The sequence below is a fragment of the Gorilla gorilla genome, chromosome 9 (genome assembly GCF_029281585.2).
Source record: "Gorilla gorilla gorilla isolate KB3781 chromosome 9, NHGRI_mGorGor1-v2.1_pri, whole genome shotgun sequence".
In the NCBI taxonomy this organism is placed as follows: domain Eukaryota; kingdom Metazoa; phylum Chordata; class Mammalia; order Primates; family Hominidae; genus Gorilla; species Gorilla gorilla.
Window position 1 is genome coordinate 73545535 of NC_073233.2, and position 16163 is coordinate 73561697.

Sequence of the window (16163 nt, forward strand, 5' to 3'; positions counted from 1 at the left end):
TTTTCTACCTGGGAATGGGTACATGATAGTACAGGCGGCCAAGTTGGGATGGACAAGCACACAGAGGGGTGAAGGATGTGGGGCTGAAGTCTAGTAGAGATCAAGGGCAGCCCAAGGTGGGGTTCAGGTAGAACCGGGTCCTCTTCACTGCATGGCTGCTCCCTTTTCAAGCCTTTATCTGAAGGGTATTGTCTGCCATTTCCCACCATATGGTCAGACTTCCAGGTCTGGTGGCTCCTACATTTATCAGGCTTGTCCTTGGCCAAAGCCTTTCTCTGGACCTCAGTTGCTCCAGGGCGTAAAGAGATGACACCTATCTAAGGTGTTTTTAGAATAAATGAGAGCGTGCTAGTGGAACGGTTGCCCAGGGCCCAGTGCTTAGCAAGTGCTCCATAAAATAGTGGCAGACTCTTGAGCACCTGCTGTATGCTGGCCGGGAGCTGGACGCTAGGTGGCCTCCGCTAGCCCTCCCGGTTGGTCTGGAAGGCAGGCACAAGTTTCTCAGCAGAGGAAATGGCCTTAGAATGAGCACTGCTCGGTGCTGACCTCCGCCAGGCCTGGAATCCCCGCTGCTGCGCTTCCCGCTGCAGACAGCTCCCGGCGGGCCCCGCCTCCCTGCATGGCCCCGCCTCCCTGCATGGCCCCGCCCCCAGGCGGAGCGGGCGCCGGGAGCGGTAGCGGGAGAGCGGCAGCGGGACCCCAGCGCGGGCGGCGGCGGCTGGGCGGGAGCCCCAGAGGTACTGGCGGGAGCAGGGGACGGGAGGCACTGCTGTCGGGCCCGACAGGGGAGAGGTGGCCTAGCCGTAGGCCCGGGTGATGTGTATGGGAGTGGGGTCGTCGCCACGTTCGCCGCCAGCACCCTCCCAACTTCTCTCCGGGCTCCAGCTCAGTCCCGAGTCAATATGTCCAGCCCCCTGTTTCTGACCAGCCGTTCCTACTCTCTCTGTGTGACGGCTTAGCCTGGCCAGCCAGCCGGTGAGTGGAGGCGGCGGCTCCTGACTCCTGGTGGCGGCACTGTGACCCCCTCCCCCTCAACACTGCAAGTGTGTGCGGGGCTCCCCCTTATTTTGAGGCTCCTCTTCTTCTTAGGCGGCCTCCACCCCAGTCCCTGGCCTGGCCTGGGAGGAAACATCTGTCGCGCCCCCTGGCAGCCGAAATGGGGTCATGACCTCCAGATGTGCTGGGAAGTGGCCAGCTCCTCCTCCTGGGGCAGCCAGGCCTTCCGGATCTATGGGGGCGGGGCCGGCCCTTCCCCCCACCCCTAGTGACACAGGCCCGGAGGAATGTCCTGGCCTCAATGGACCCTGTGTGAAGCTTCAGGGTGGGGGGCAGAGCCCAAGAACACCCCTCAAGGCAGCGCCAGAGCCTGGCACTGGGCCACAGCAAGAGGCAGCGCACAGGCTGGGTGCACACATGCACAGATCTCACTTCCAAGCGTGCAGAGCTCAGCCCACACGGAGCGGGGCTTGCACAGACCCCCTCCCTCATGCCCTCCTACTCCTTCACACACTATAGCCCAGGCCCGAGCGCTGAATGTGCCCAGAGCTTGGCTCATGGAGCCAGGGGCTACACCCATCACACACACACATAGCTAGCAACACTCACCTCACTCTTCTCAGTCAGCAGCCTTGGGAGGGGACAGAAATAATTAAACCCAATTTTTTTCTTTGTTTTTTTGGAGACAGTCTCACTGTGTCCCGCAGGCTGGAGTTCAGTGGCGCGATCTCGGCTCACTGCAACCTCTGCCTCCCAGGTTTAAGCGATTCTCCTGCCTCAGCCTCCTGAGTAGCTGGGACTACAGGCGTGCACCACCACACCCGGCTAATTTTTATATTTTTAGTAGAGACAGGGTTTCACCATGTTAGCTAGGCTGGTCTTGAACTCCTGACCTCAGGTGATCCCCCCGCCTTGGCCTCCCAAAGTGCTGGGATTACAGGCCTCAGCCACCGCACCCGGCCAGTTAACCCCATTTTAGAGATGAGAAAACAGAGGCTCAAGGTCAGCATGGGAGTTTATTCAGGAGAAATCAAGGTAGAAGGCACCTGGGCTGGGGAGCCCTTGCTCGGTTCTGGAGGCCCCAGACGAGGGGTGTGTGGAGCCCCTCCTCCACCCCCCTCCGGCCCAGCCCCGCATGATGTTGCTGGATGCTGCATGAAGACCCACCATTAGATGCCTGTACCCTCAGTGGAGGTTCCCCAGCTCCCTGTCCTCACTGCCTACTCCATCCAGGGCTTGCCTGGGCGTGGCTTCCCTCAAGTTCTCACACCACCATTTGCACCTGCCTCTGGCGTCACGTTTCCGCACTTAGCAGGTCCCTGGGGCTTTGGGTGTCTCAATCTTGCATCCTGTGAGACCTTGAACCTCAGCCCAACACCCACCCCCCAAAACCTACGCACAGACAGCAGTGGGCAGGTGCAGCCCTGCTTAGGGCCTGGAGATGGGCAGACCCAGGCTCACATCCTACCTCTGACACGGAATTGCTTCAGGCAAGAGCATCTCCTCTGGACCTCATTTGACCATCTGTCACATGGGGTTCAGACCTCCCTGTCTGCATCAGTGAGACCAGGTAGGCAGAGGTCCCTATGGGTCCCTGTCATTGTGACTCCTCTTGCCCCCAAGCCTGGGCACAGTAGCCTGCAAGAAGGTGAGTTGGCCTGTCCTTCAGGCCAGGGTGACTGGGGTCCCATGACAGCTGCTGTGACCCCAGCACCTTCCTCAGGATGTGGGGGCCTGGCAGAGGGCTGGGCCCACAGTTGGGGCTACTTCCTGTGCTGAACGAAGTCCTCTTGCCATTCCTGCTGCCCTGCCGCTGCCCCCCTGGGAACCCATGTGTCCTTGTGGTATTGAGGCCTTGAGGTCCAGGGCACTGAGATCAGACCTCTCTGGGTGATCAGCTCTCCAGGGACCCTGAAGGAAGTGGGAGGGGCAGGGAGGAAGGTCTCTGGGGACAGGACGTCCTCCCTTTGTTAAGTGGGCAGGACCCAGACACCAGTGGCCCCTGGGTTTCCCATCCCAGCCAATACAAGTCATCTGTCCGGTTGGGCTAGGTCCTGGTGGGACCCTTACTCTGGGCCCAGGCCAAAGCTAAGGTGTGTGGGTGGCGACTGGGGGACCCTGGCAGTCCCAGGGCTGCCCAGGCTCCAGGACCCTCAGGACCAAGACCCAACAGCCCAGCCTCTAGCCCTGCCCAGCTAAGCTGGGTAGGGGGCTGGAAACTTTAGGCCTAGGCAGACAAGGAAGTGGCCTGGAAAGCGGAAGCAGCTTTGATGGTCTCGGAGGGGGCCGGAAGCCAACACGGGTGGTGGAGGACCAGGCTGGGGGCCTGGGTTCCTGTTTTCTGCCCAGGCCCCTCTGAGCAGCCCCCTCCTCCTTCAGGGCAGGAACTGCTCCCACAACCTCAGGCTGGGCACCAAACACCCGTGCCCGCCAATGCGGCCCAGCCCCCGGAGAGTCAGGCCCACAGAGCATGCCCATGTGGGCCGGCGGTGTGGGGAGCCCTCGGCGGGGCATGGCCCCTGCGTCCACAGATGACCTCTTTGCCCGCAAGCTGCGCCAGCCAGCAAGGCCCCCGCTGACACCGCACACCTTCGAGCCGAGGCCAGTCCGGGGCCCGCTCCTGCGCAGCGGCAGCGATGCAGGCGAGGCCAGGCCCCCCACGCCAGCCAGCCCCCGTGCCCGTGCCCACAGCCACGAAGAGGCCAGCCGACCTGCAGCCACTTCTACCCGGCTCTTCACTGACCCACTGGCACTGCTGGGGCTGCCAGCAGAGGAACCAGAGCCTGCCTTCCCACCAGTGCTTGAGCCTCGATGGTTTGCCCACTATGACGTGCAAAGCCTGCTCTTTGATTGGGCTCCGAGGTCTCAGGGGATGGGGAGCCACTCAGAGGCCAGCTCTGGGACCCTGGCTTCAGCCGAGGACCAGGCTGCCAGCTCGGACCTGCTGCATGGGGCACCTGGCTTTGTGTGTGAGCTCGGGGGTGAGGGTGAGCTAGGCCTGGGTGGACCAGCATCCCCACCTGTGCCCCCTGCACTGCCCAACGCGGCCGTGTCCATCCTGGAGGAGCCACAGAACCGAACCTCGGCCTACAGCCTGGAGCACGCAGACCTGGGTGCTGGCTACTACCGCAAATACTTCTATGGCAAAGGTGAGGAAAGGCAGTTCCAGGGAGTGGAGGAGGGGGGCTGAAGAAGAGGTCCCTGTCACCTGCAGTGCACACAGTAGGGCTCATGAACTGTCCATTTCCTGTAAAGTCCCTGGCCCTGGGAGGGCTCAAGAGCTGAGCTGGGGTCCTCCTGGACCTACTTTCAACCACCTTCTTAAGGCTAATCCCTGGCTCCTCACCCCCAGCCAGGGTTGGTCCCTCTGCCTCCGTATTGGTTCATCCTCCATCTGGTTCAACCTGCCAGGCTGGGAGAGATTCCCTATGGGCTTTTCTGTGGGGTGAAAACTCAGGCCTCAAATCCCTGCATCCGTGAACGTTGTTCGCACCAGCACTGCGGAGAGAGGGCTCCAGGACATAGAAGGGAGAATGAGGGCGTGGTGGGTGGAGCCAAGGCAGGATTTAGGCCTGGGAGCTGGCCGCGTGGGTCTAGGTCTGGGTCTGGGTCCACCTCTGGGTCAGGGTTGGGATCAAGATATTGAACTCGGGGCTACAGAGGGGCGGGACTTAGTCTAAGGTCAACATTTGGTGGTGAGATGAAGCCTAGGGCGGAGCTTAGTGATGCGCGTGGTCGAGCGGGGGCGGGGCTGCCAGAGGGCGGGACCGATCGTTTTATTCGGCGCGGTCCCCCAGAACATCAGAACTTCTTCGGGATGGACGAGTCGCTGGGCCCGGTGGCAGTGAGCCTGCGGCGGGAGGAGAAGGAGGGCAGCGGAGGGGGCACCCTGCACAGCTACCGCGTCATCGTGCGGACCACGCAGGTGGGCCGGGATCGCGGGATCAGGACGTGGGTTGCCTCCCCGACACCTTGTATGCATCCTGAGTGCCCTTACACCCCTTCCTCAGCTCCGGACCCTCCGTGGCACCATCTCGGAGGACGCGCTGCCGCCGGGGCCCCCACGGGGTCTGTCCCCAAGGAAACTTCTGGAGCACGTGGCGCCGCAGCTGAGCCCCAGCTGCCTGCGCCTGGGCTCAGCTTCACCCAAGGTACCACGGACGCTGCTCACACTGGATGAGCAAGTGGTGAGTGGCGGGCCGCGGAGCCCCCAGCCGTACAGCTGGCCCCAGTCTGAACCCAGCCTGCCCAGCTCCCAAACCCCTAGCCTTGACCCTGATCCTGGGCTGGATGGTGACCCCAGAAGAGCTGGCTTTTCAGAGACAAGGCATCAGAGGTCATCTGGAGCCTTGCGTCTCAAAGTGAGCTCTGTGGACCAGCAGTATCCACATCATGTAGAAATGCAGATTATGGGGCCCCACCCCAGACCATCTGAATCAGAGTCTGCACTTTATTTATTTATTTATTTTGAGATGGAGTCTCGCTCTGTCACCCAGGCTGGAGTGCAATGGTGCAATCTCAGCTCACTGCAACCTCTGCCTTCCGGGTTCAAGAGATTCTCCTGCCTCAGCCTCCTGAGTAGCTGGGATTACAGGTGCATGCCACCACGCCCAGCTAATTTTTGTATTTGTAGTAGAGATGGGGTTTTACCATGTTGGCCATGCTGGTTTTGAACTCCTGACCTTGTGATCTGCCCACCTCGGCCTCCCAAAGTGCTGGGATTACAGGCATGAGCCACTGCCCTCGGCCCAGAGTCTGCATTTTAAAAAGATGTTTGCAGCCCTAGATGCCCTGGTCTGACTCACCCCACTGGTCCTGCAGTTCCCGCATCATTCCTGGCCAATTTCCCCCACAGCCCCTGCTGGGTTTCCTCTAACATGTGGTGCTCACAGCTTCCTGGAGCGGCTCCTTCCATCCCCCACTCCATGCTGAAAGCTGCCCATTGGCTGAGTCTTCTCCTCTGTATCATTCAACCCATCAGTCATTCAACAAACATTTCTTAGACCTTTTTGGTGCCAGGCCTCAGACTGGATGCTGGGGACAGGTCTAGACCAGGTGCTTTGCTTGAGTAGCTCACAGCTGGGTGGGAGAAAGAGACCCACAGAGAACTTTTGAAACACAGGAGCAGTACTGGAACACTGAAAGGGAATGTTGAGGGCTCCCTGGGCCACGACGGTAGTGATGAGAGCCCTTCTTTGGCCAGGGTTTTCCAGCATGGAGAACACAAAAGGGCTCAAGCCCGGATAAGCAGGTGTTTTATGGTCAGAAGGAATAACTTGTGCAAAGGCTTGGAGAATGAGAGCATGGCACATTAGGCAGTCAGTTCAGCGTGGCTGGGGTTGGGATTGTGGGGAGGGGCGGGGGAGAAGCTTGCATTTGTTCCCGTGGGCACTGGGGAGCCATGGAGGGATACGGTGCAGATCTGAGAGGGGCAGCTCTCTGGCTGCAGCATCGGGACTAGACTGTATGGGGCGGGGATGCCAGGCTGAAGGCTACTGCAGTTGCCCAGGCTAGACACAGTGGCAGCGATAGTGGAGGTGAAGAGGAGGTGACAGTCCAGGAAGGACTGGGTAGTCATGTGGCTGACTGGAAGGGGTGAAGTGCTAGGATTTCCCAGCTTCTTGGCTCCCAGGAGTGGTGCTTTAAGGAGGAGGAGCAGGGTGGGGGAGTCACAGCAAGGTGAGACATTAGGCAGCCAGAGAAAAAGGCCCGGGGTTTGGTAGGCCGGTCTGAATGGGAGGCGGAGATGGGGGTGTCATCCTTGCTGCAGCCAGGGAGGGGGAGGAGCATGGGTGGAGAAGAGGCCCAGGCAGAAGAGGGCGGGGTTCCTGGGGCCCTAGGCAAGGTGAGTTTCCAGCTATCCCCAGTGCCACCTATGGCTGAGAGGGTACCAGGATAAGGCCACATCTGGGGGCCATATGGGGAGTGGGGGGTGCAGGGGGTTGGGAGGAATGAAATCGAAGTGGGGACTGTAAGTGCAGACAAGTTTAGTTGTAGAAAAGGGAGGTGACCGCTGGAGGGGAGCCTGTGCTGTTTGGAGGAGTTCAGAGCACCTTGAGCTGGGCATGGTTATCCAGTTATCCGCAGAGGGAAGAGCCGGGAAGAGGGCACAGAAACGGGAGCATGGGGGGCAGAGGTGGTGCCTGGCCTGCAGGGGCTGGGGTGGGGGTGCCTTGGATTCGGGGATGCCTTGGATTCAGGGGTGCAGAGGACAGTCCAGCCTTGAGATAAGGAGGATGATAATGTGTATGTTTATTGGAAGGGTCCTTTCTGTGAATCACCTTCTCTACTGCCACATGGGAACCAGCCTCCTCCCATCCCTTCCTACCTGTGCCCTCCCAAGCACGAGGAGCACAACAGACTGTACTCACCTGACAGGCAAGGGCACAAGTGGCTCAGAGAGGGCTGGTGCTCAGCCCCCAGGCCAGCGCTCAGCCCCCAGGCCAGCGTCCCATCCATTCCCTAAGAGCTGGTGGGGTGGGGCTGCAGGGGACTGAGACCTATGCCTTCTGTCTCCCACCCACAGCTGAGCTTCCAACGCAAGGTGGGCGTCCTGTACTGCCGGGCGGGCCAGGGCTCGGAGGAGGAGATGTACAACAACCAGGAGGCGGGACCGGCCTTCATGCAGTTTCTCACCTTGCTGGGCAATGTGGTGCGGCTCAAAGGCTTTGAGAGTTACCGGGCCCAGCTAGACACCAAAAGTGAGGCCCAGGGGCAGGAGGGGTGGGAGCAGATCTGTGCTGAAGGGGTGAGCACAAATTGCCTTGTCACTCCTTTGTCCGTACAATCCTGGGGCTGGGGACTGGAGAGTTCTTTGGGTGAGCTAAGGATCTGAGTCAGGGCTATGAGGGCCAAGCTATGGGCTGAAAAGAGGGGCTGGGACTGTCCCTCAAGGCCCAAGTACCCTACTGCCTGAGCTGGGGCTAAAGTGGTTTGGGGGCACTACCCCTCCACCAAACACATTCCAGCAGCTCAGCCTCGTGGAAGAGAGGTGCCCCTACCTCCCTGGTGGAAGGGGCCCCAGGACCCCTGGGAGGTGTTGTACTGAGCACCCCCTGCCTGCTTTTCACTTTCCCAGCATGCCACACATGCTTGGGCCTGGAGTGACACCTGTCCTAGGACACCTGACCCTGCCCTCCCTCTGAGACCACTTCTCATTTCTGTCTTCATTCTATTTCAACTCTCCCATCCTGACCCCCCTTCACTCTGGCATGGGGCTGGAGCCTGTGGAGGGAGAGGAGGAGGGGCACCCAGGGCTGAGGCCCTTGAATCTCGCTGGCTGGGCATTGGCTGGTGGCATGACTGGTTGTCCACCTGCTGTTTGGGGCACAGAGGCTCCTGTGTACAGGCAGGAATGGCAAGTTCAAGCCACTTAGATTCCCCTTGTTTTCTCCTTCTGTGTCCCTAACTCCCTGGCCACAGCGGATTCCACAGGCACGCACTCCCTCTACACCACGTACCAGGACCACGAGATCATGTTCCACGTGTCCACTATGCTGCCTTACACCCCTAATAACCAGCAGCAGGTGTGAGGGGGACCAACGTGGGGGTGGGGCTTCCGGGAACCATGGAGGGCCCTGCATGGTCCATGACGTTTGAGCTTTGGCCGGAGCTCTGTTGGCCCCAACAGCCCGCCCCTCTGGTGGCCCCTTCCCAAAGACAAACACCCTAGGTCTTCACCAGGGGCAGTGGGGGAGCCATTGGTGCCTTGGCTTTCTCCTGCCTGAATGAGGAGGGGTTTGGGGCACAGAAGGCCTCATCACGAGCCCCTACTATCCAACCCCTAGCTCCTCCGGAAGCGCCACATTGGCAACGACATTGTGACCATCGTGTTCCAGGAGCCTGGCAGCAAGCCCTTCTGCCCCACCACCATCCGCTCGCACTTCCAGCACGTGTTCCTAGTGGTACGGGCACACGCACCCTGCACGCCACACACCTCCTACAGGTGGGCACCGGAGTGGTCCCAGGTCTCCCGTGGGCATGGAGTCCTGCCGCCCCTCACTACCCGCCTCCCTCCCCGCAGGGTGGCCGTGAGCCGCACCCAGGACACCCCTGCCTTCGGGCCAGCTCTGCCTGCTGGCGGAGGCCCCTTCGCAGCCAACGCCGACTTCCGGGCCTTCCTGCTGGCCAAAGCGCTGAATGGTGAGCAGGCGGCCGGCCACGCGCGCCAGTTCCACGCCATGGCCACGCGCACCCGCCAGCAGTACCTGCAAGACCTGGCCACCAACGAGGTGACCACTACGTCGCTGGACTCGGCTTCACGCTTCGGCCTGCCCTCCCTGGGTGGGAGGCGCCGGGCGGCCCCTCGGGGCCCGGGCGCCGAGCTGCAGGCAGCGGGCTCACTGGTGTGGGGAGTGCGCGCGGCGCCCGGGGCGCGGGTCGCCGCCGGGGCTCAGGCGAGCGGCCCCGAAGGCGTCGAGGTGCCCTGCCTGCTGGGCATCTCGGCCGAGGCTCTGGTGCTGGTGGCGCCGCGCGACGGCCGCGTAGTGTTCAATTGCGCCTGTCGCGACGTGCTGGCCTGGACCTTCTCCGAGCAGCAGCTGGACCTGTACCACGGCCGCGGGGAGGCGATCACGCTGCGCTTCGACGGGTCCCCCGGCCAAGCCGTGGGCGAGGTGGTGGCGCGCCTGCAGGTGAGCCGGAGCGGTAAACTGGGGCCCCTGAGCGCGGCGGGGCGGAGCCTGCTTTGGACCCCTCCCTCCCGCCGCCTTTGTCCCCTACTCCTGCGGAAGGGAAAGTCGAGGAGGGCAGAGCCAGCCCCGGGGCTTGGCAAGGCCGGAACTGGTGCCCTCGGGTAAGCGACTTCTGGTCTTCATCCCTCGGGCGGTGGCACACGCGGCCCTCGGGGACTGTGGAAAGTTCCGTGTGGCCTGGGACGCAGTCCAGGGGGCGGGCGCTGGGGCGGCCCCACCTCCCGGCAGCCCCGCCCACTCGTCCCGCCCCGCCCGCAGCTGGTGAGCCGTGGCTGCGAGACTCGCGAGCTGGCGCTGCCCCGCGACGGTCAAGGCCGCCTGGGCTTCGAGGTGGACGCCGAGGGCTTCGTCACGCACGTGGAGCGCTTCACGTTCGCCGAGACGGCGGGGCTGCGGCCCGGGGCGCGCCTGCTGCGCGTGTGCGGCCAGACGCTGCCCAACCTCCGGCCCGAGGCCGCTGCCCAGCTGCTGCGCTCGGCGCCCAAGGTCTGCGTCACCGTCCTGCCCCCCGACGAGAGCGGCCGGCCCCGCAGGTCAGGGTGCCGGGGACGCGGGGAGGTGGGAGGGCCGGCAGTTGGCCACCGCGCAGTCTGCGCCTCCCGGGTCGCCATCAGCAGTTTCAGGAACCCAGTGTGGATACCTTTCCTTCTGGAAAGAATCTCCCGTCTCTTAGCCCGTCTGAGCCTGTCTCTTCCTGTCTCTGTCTCTCTCTCTTTCTCCGTCCTTCCTTCCTCTCTCTCTCCTCTCTCTCTCTCTTTTTTTTTTTTTTTTTTTTTTTTTGAGACGCAGTTTCGCTCTTGTTGCCCGGGCTGGAGTGCAATGGCGTGATTTCGGCTTACTGCAACATCTGCCTCCCGGGTTCAAGCAGTTCTCCTGCCTCAGCCTCCCTTGTAGCTGGGATTACAGGCGTGCACCACCACGGCCGGCTAATTTTTTCTATTTTTAGTAGAGATGGGGTTTCACCATGTTGGCCAGGCTGGTCTCGAACTCCTGACCTCAGGTGATCCACCTGCCTCGCCCTCCCAAAGTTCTGGGATTACAGGCGTGAGTCACCGCGCCCTGAACCTCTTTCTTCATATGTAGAATGGGACCAGTTAAGCGCGTTGCTCCCACTGCTTAAAAGATCAAATAGCAGCCCCCACTATCTTTTTTTTTAAGTATTGGCACCCGCCCACCCAACACACACACTACACACTATTGATAACTTCCTGTGCTAAGCCAGGGGTAGGCAAACATTTTCTGTAAATGGCCAAATAATAAATATTTTAGGCTTTCTGGACCATCTGGTCTCTGCCGCAGCTACTCTGTCGTTAGGTAAATGAATAAATAAATGTGCCTGTGTCTTGCTAAAACTTTATAGACACTGAAATTTGGATTTTACATGATTTTAACTTATCATGAAATATTCTTTTGATTTTTCCACTAGTTAAAAATGTAAAATCCGGACCGGGCGCGGTGGCTCATGCTTGTAATCCCAGCACTTTGGGAGGCTGAGGCGGGTGGCTCACCTGAGGTCAGGAGTTCAAGACCAGCCTGGCCAACATGCTGAAACCCGTCTCTAGTAAAAATACAAAAATTAGCCGGGTGTGATGGCAGGCACCTGTAATCCCAGCTACTTGGGAGGCTGAGGCAGGAAAATCACTTGAACCCAGGAGGCGGAGGAGGTTGCCATGAGCTGTGATCGTGCCATTGCACTCCAGCCTGGGCAACAAGAGCAAAACTCCATCTCAAAAAAAAAAAAGTAAAATCCATGCTTAGCTCGCAGTACAGAAACTGGCACATCTGCTTTAGAAAAGAAAAGGAAAAGGCACAGGCTGGATTTGGCTACAGACAGTAGTTTTGGGATTTAAGCAATTTACACGTGTTATTTAAATCCTCACAGCACACTGTGAGGTTCATACTATTATCCCCATTTCACAGATGGAGAAATTGATGTTCAGAGTAATTTGCTTGGGATATACAGGGGCAGCACTGGAATTTGAGCCATGGTCTGGAAAAATGGCCAGTAACCAGGCAGACATTTTTCACTGTTGTCAGGAAGCCGGGGAGCTCTCCTGCTCCTGGAAGTGAGACTGGCGGGCTGGGGGTGGGGCTGGTGATGCAGGACGCTGGGGACTGGAGAAGTCCTGCCTGACCCTGTCCCACCCCACAGGAGTTTTTCGGAGCTGTACACGCTATCGCTGCAGGAGCCCAGCCGGCGGGGGGCCCCAGATCCTGTGCAGGATGAGGTCCAGGGGGTGACCCTGCTGCCCACCACAAAGCAGCTGCTGCACCTGTGCCTGCAAGATGGTGGCAGTCCTCCAGGGCCTGGGGATCTGGCCGAGGAGAGAACTGAGTTCCTGCACAGCCAGAACTCGCTGTCACCACGCAGGTGCACACTCTTGGCCTTCCCTCTCCTCCAGGCCTCTGGGAAAGCGGCTTCCCTTTCTGAGCCACCCCTGCTCTCCCCAGCTCTCTGTCCGATGAGGCCCCAGTCCTGCCCAACACCACCCCGGACCTCCTCCTGGCCACCACAGCCAAGCCATCAGTACCCAGTGCTGACAGTGAGACACCCCTGACCCAGGTGAGCAGAAACCAGGCTCTGGAGCCCAACAGCACAGTGGTGACAGTGGGCATCACTGAATCTGTATCCACTTCTGTGGCACAGGACAGGACAGGCAGTCCCAGTGGCTCTGAGGACAAGGGCAACCCGGCGCCAGAGCTGAGGGCCTCCTTTCTGCCACGTACCTTGTCTCTGCGGAACTCCATCAGCAGGAGTGAGTCTGGACCCAGGAGAGCAGGGGAGGGGTCGGGGGGTGCTCCTGGGCTTCCCCAGCTCAGCCTGCTCCTTGTGCCCACAGTCATGTCGGAGGCGGGCAGTGGGACCCTGGAGGACGAGTGGCAGGCCATCTCGGAGATTGCCTCCACTTGCAACACTATTCTGGAGTCGCTGTCCCGAGAGGGTGAGGCCACCAGGGTGCTGCGGTAAGCCTGGGCAGTGCTCTTGCCCCCTTTCTGACCTGCCCACCTGATCCCTTTGTCCCCACAGGACAGCCCATCCCAGAGAGTGGAGACCCTAAGGGAACTCCAAAATCTGATGCTGAGTAAGCTCCCCAACTCCCCACAGCCGCTTTACCTGCCCACATGACCCCCGCTTCGTGCCTGTCTGCTGGGGTGGAGCTCTGTCCTGGGCTCTGCTGCCACATATGCCTAGAAGACCAGCGGGGCCTAGAAGACCCCTCTCATTAGGTGGGGCTGGCAGTCAGCTGGTGCACTGCCCCCTGCCTTGGTCCTGCTGAGTCTTGACCCCCATGTCTTCAGGCCAGAGCCTGGGAACCTCTCAGAGAAGGTCTCTCACTTGGAGTCCATGCTCAGGAAGCTGCAGGAGGACCTGCAGAAGGTGAGGGGTGGGCTGAGCTTGGGGGGAGTCACAGGGCTGCCCCAGGAAAGGGGCTGGCGGCTCTGACTCCTGTCTCCCCGGCACCCCAGGAGAAGGCGGACAGGGCGGCCCTGGAGGAGGAGGTGCGGAGCCTGAGACACAACAACCGGCGGCTGCAGGCGGAGTCTGAGAGTGCAGCCACACGCCTGCTCCTGGCCTCCAAGCAGCTGGGCTCACCCACCACTGACCTGGCCTGAGCCATCTGGAACCACCTGGGCCCCTGAGGGCACCGTGGTCACACTGGGCCCTCCTCAGGAACTCTCCCTGCGCAGAGGCGCGTCTTAGCACTGCCCCCCTCCCTAGCCCCTTATTTGGTGGCGGAAGTGGCCTCCACCCCTTCCCTGTTTGTAAATATTCTGTGGAGAAAAGAGGACTTCAGGGAGCAAAAAAAGCCACTGCTGTCTGTGTCTGAACATGTGTCCAAGACAGGGCAGGGCAAGGGGTTTTGCCTCCAGAGGCCCCAGCCAAACTCCTCGGACCAGTCAGGACAGGCCCTGGGAACACTGGCTCAGAGATGGGCTGGCACTCACTGAGGGGTCCCTGAGGCCAGGCCACTGCTTGGCTTCTCTCCCACAACGTTTATTTGGTTCCGCAGGGAAGCAGGTGGCCACACCCCACAGCTACCCTGGCCATGCATCACAAGGCCCTGTGCCTCAGTGCAGGCCTCACTCTTCTCTCTGAAGCCACTGAGCCCCCAGGCCTTGTCCTTTCTCTACCCACCTGGCCACTTCTTGCAGGGCCCAATTCCAGAGGCGGTGGCATCTCCGCCTCAGTTGACTGGGGCTGTTTCTATGTCCTGGAGGAAACGGGCCCTTGACCCACTTCCCTCCTCACCAGCCTATGGTCCTCTCTGTTCCTCGCGAGGCCAGGCCTTCCCCGAAGTGGCATCATCAAGTCCAAACTTGGGACTTTGTCTAAATCCTTTGTTTTCTGGACCTGAGGCCCAGATAGGGCAGACTTGCCCAGCATCTCATGCCTATTCCAGTCCCTTCCCTAGGCTGGCTGAAACTCCATGGTGAGACCTAGGCCCTGGGTCTGTTAACTTAGGTGCTGGCAGGATGAGCTAGGCTCGGAGAAACAGAGCGTCTGAGGATCAGGAAGGCTTCATGGAGGAAGTAATATGAGGGCTGAGTTTTGAAGGTTGGGTAGGAGTTCACCAGGCAGAGACGTCAGAGGTATCCTGGTAGGACCAGTCTGGCTGAGGCCTCCTGGACTAGAGCCAAGGCACACCCAGGAACCCAGCATCAAAGAAGCCGGATCAGAAAGGGTTGTGAAGGTGCACTAGGGATCCTGGGTTAGCAGTTCCCAAGATTGCCACTTTTTCCTGGTTGTGGACTAGTGTGGAAGGCTCTGGTCACTGAGGGTATGTCTGCAGAAAACTCGGATCTGGTCTTGTGGTTGATGTTTGAAGGGAGGTTGATGGGGTGAGATCTGGAAATCAGAGCTCTTTGGCTGCAGGGAGGCGGCTGTAGCCGCAGTCCAGTGGGAGGTCTAGTGGTGACTTAAACTCAGTGATAGCGGTGACAGTGGGGAGAAGTGGCAGATTTTCCAGGACCTCGTGGAAGGACTGGACGCAAGTTACTAAGGGAAGAGGCGGCATCTATGGTAGTGGCTAGGTTTCCGGCTGGAGCCCTTGGAAGGTGGCAGGGCCAGGGCTGACAGGGAAAAGGAGAGGCAGGCTGGGGATGGCTGAGGTCATTTGGAACAGGATGAGTTTGAGAGGCCCGAGGACGTCAGAGTGGAGATGTCCAGGGGCTGGTGCGCAGGGGAGAGAGATCTGGGTTGGATACGAGGACCTGGAGCTGCTGAGCCATGAGCATGATGGGGTCATTCAAGAATGAGAGAAGAACCAGGAGAGGTCTTCGTGGGTCACGGGAGGTCGCGGGACCGAGAAAGCCAAGACGAGGGAGGCGCAGCCTGGGCTGCAGGGCCTTGGCTCCCTGGTTTCCCTCTGGGCCTCGGGTCGCGGACCTCCGGTCGGGGTCCCTGCGCAGCTCAGCCGTCGGCTTCCTCAGCGTTAGGAGCCTTCTCACACCGCCCGCTTCCTCCCCGGCCCCGCCTCCCAGGCGCTCCCCGGCAGCCTCCCCCGGGTCCTGACCTGGCCACCCCGAGCCCGGGCTCCGCCCCTCGCGTGGGAGCTCCGCCGAGGCCCGCCCTCGCTCCAAGCCCCGCCCCTAGTCGCCCCCCGGAGCCAGAGCCCCGGGGAAAGCGCCACTTCCTCGACGGAGTTGGCCTGCCGTCTCGCAGGCGCCGCCCGTCGGAACCTGCACCCAGGGCCTTTTCTGTTCCTAGGAGACTCGCTGAATTTTGGGACGCGTCCCGCTGACGATAACTCCTTTTCCCCTGCTATTGTCCTCCCGCGACGGTGCGAAGCCCAAAGGAAGACGCCATCGGCCTCGGCGGGGATTTTCCCCAGACGCTGGACCCGGCCTCCGGTTGCCGAGGGCTCCTTGGGCGCCTGCGCAGTCGAGAAGGGGGCCCACGCCGGCCGGCGCTTTTTGCTGCTGCGCTTGCGCTGGGGCAAAGCGGAAGTACGTCCAGCTGTAGCCCTGTGGGCTGCGGCTGGGCCTTTGTTTTGGCTTCCTGAGGCTGTGGATTGAAGATTTCACCGTTCCTCCCAGAACAGAGTATCAAAGCATCGGTGGGCGGGGTAGATCTTTACCTGGCACCACACATTCCCCAAGAAAAGCACACACTCCCTGGGCCACCCAAGGAATTTGGCCCCATCACATCTTTCAAACATCGTTTCTCTTACCTCTGACGCTGGCTAGTCCCTCTTTGAGATCCACGCTCAGCTGATCTAAGACCTGGAGCTAATGGGGCCTCTTGGAAGACTCCTGAAACTGCTCCATCCCCACAGCCAGCGGGCTCTACTAGGCTCTCAGTATGCTAGGACTCTTGCCTTAGCTGCCCGTTTTCATCCACTGGACGGTAACTCGGGGTTTCCAAGGGCATTCTCAGACTGCAAGCTCTCAGAGGACAGTGCACGCATTCACCCAGCTCTCTACCACCAATGTCTGGCCTGATGTGACTAGCAAAATATGTGCTCAGTGTTT

General features: G+C 60.5%; 1 protein-coding gene across 3 annotated transcripts; it reads left to right on the top strand.

The window, feature by feature from the left end:
* Nucleotides 1-75: 75 nt before the first annotated feature.
* Nucleotides 76-16118, top strand: SIPA1 (signal-induced proliferation-associated 1). Of its 3 annotated transcripts, none has more exons than XM_004051514.5 (16): nucleotides 76-737; nucleotides 3376-4145; nucleotides 4794-4921; nucleotides 5007-5183; nucleotides 7523-7697; nucleotides 8419-8522; nucleotides 8784-8941; nucleotides 9020-9629; nucleotides 9948-10222; nucleotides 11842-12060; nucleotides 12141-12252; nucleotides 12337-12445; nucleotides 12530-12631; nucleotides 12718-12772; nucleotides 12990-13068; nucleotides 13158-16118. In XM_004051514.5, the coding sequence occupies exons 2-16, from the start codon at nucleotides 3467-3469 to the stop codon at nucleotides 13302-13304; spliced, it is 3129 nt and encodes a 1042-aa protein (XP_004051562.3). In that variant the 5' UTR covers nucleotides 76-737; nucleotides 3376-3466; the 3' UTR covers nucleotides 13305-16118. The 3 variants fall into 3 exon arrangements, with proteins under 3 accessions (XP_004051562.3, XP_055210486.1, XP_063549319.1); XM_055354511.2 differs by lacking the exon at nucleotides 76-737 and adding an exon at nucleotides 765-2566; XM_063693249.1 differs by lacking the exon at nucleotides 76-737 and having other exon boundaries at nucleotides 2574-4145.
* Nucleotides 16119-16163: the final 45 nt, after the last annotated feature.

Bases quoted from the DNA above. Each gene is read 5' to 3' on its own strand.
- SIPA1 (XM_004051514.5), top strand. From the start codon at position 3,467: ATGCCCATGTGGGCCGGCGGTGTGGGGAGCCCTCGGCGGGGCATGGCC. The intron at 8,942-9,019 runs GTGGGCACCGGA...CCCTCCCCGCAG, and splicing joins ACGCCACACACCTCCTACAG to GGTGGCCGTGAGCCGCACCC. The intron at 10,223-11,841 runs GTCAGGGTGCCG...CCCACCCCACAG, and splicing joins GAGAGCGGCCGGCCCCGCAG to GAGTTTTTCGGAGCTGTACA.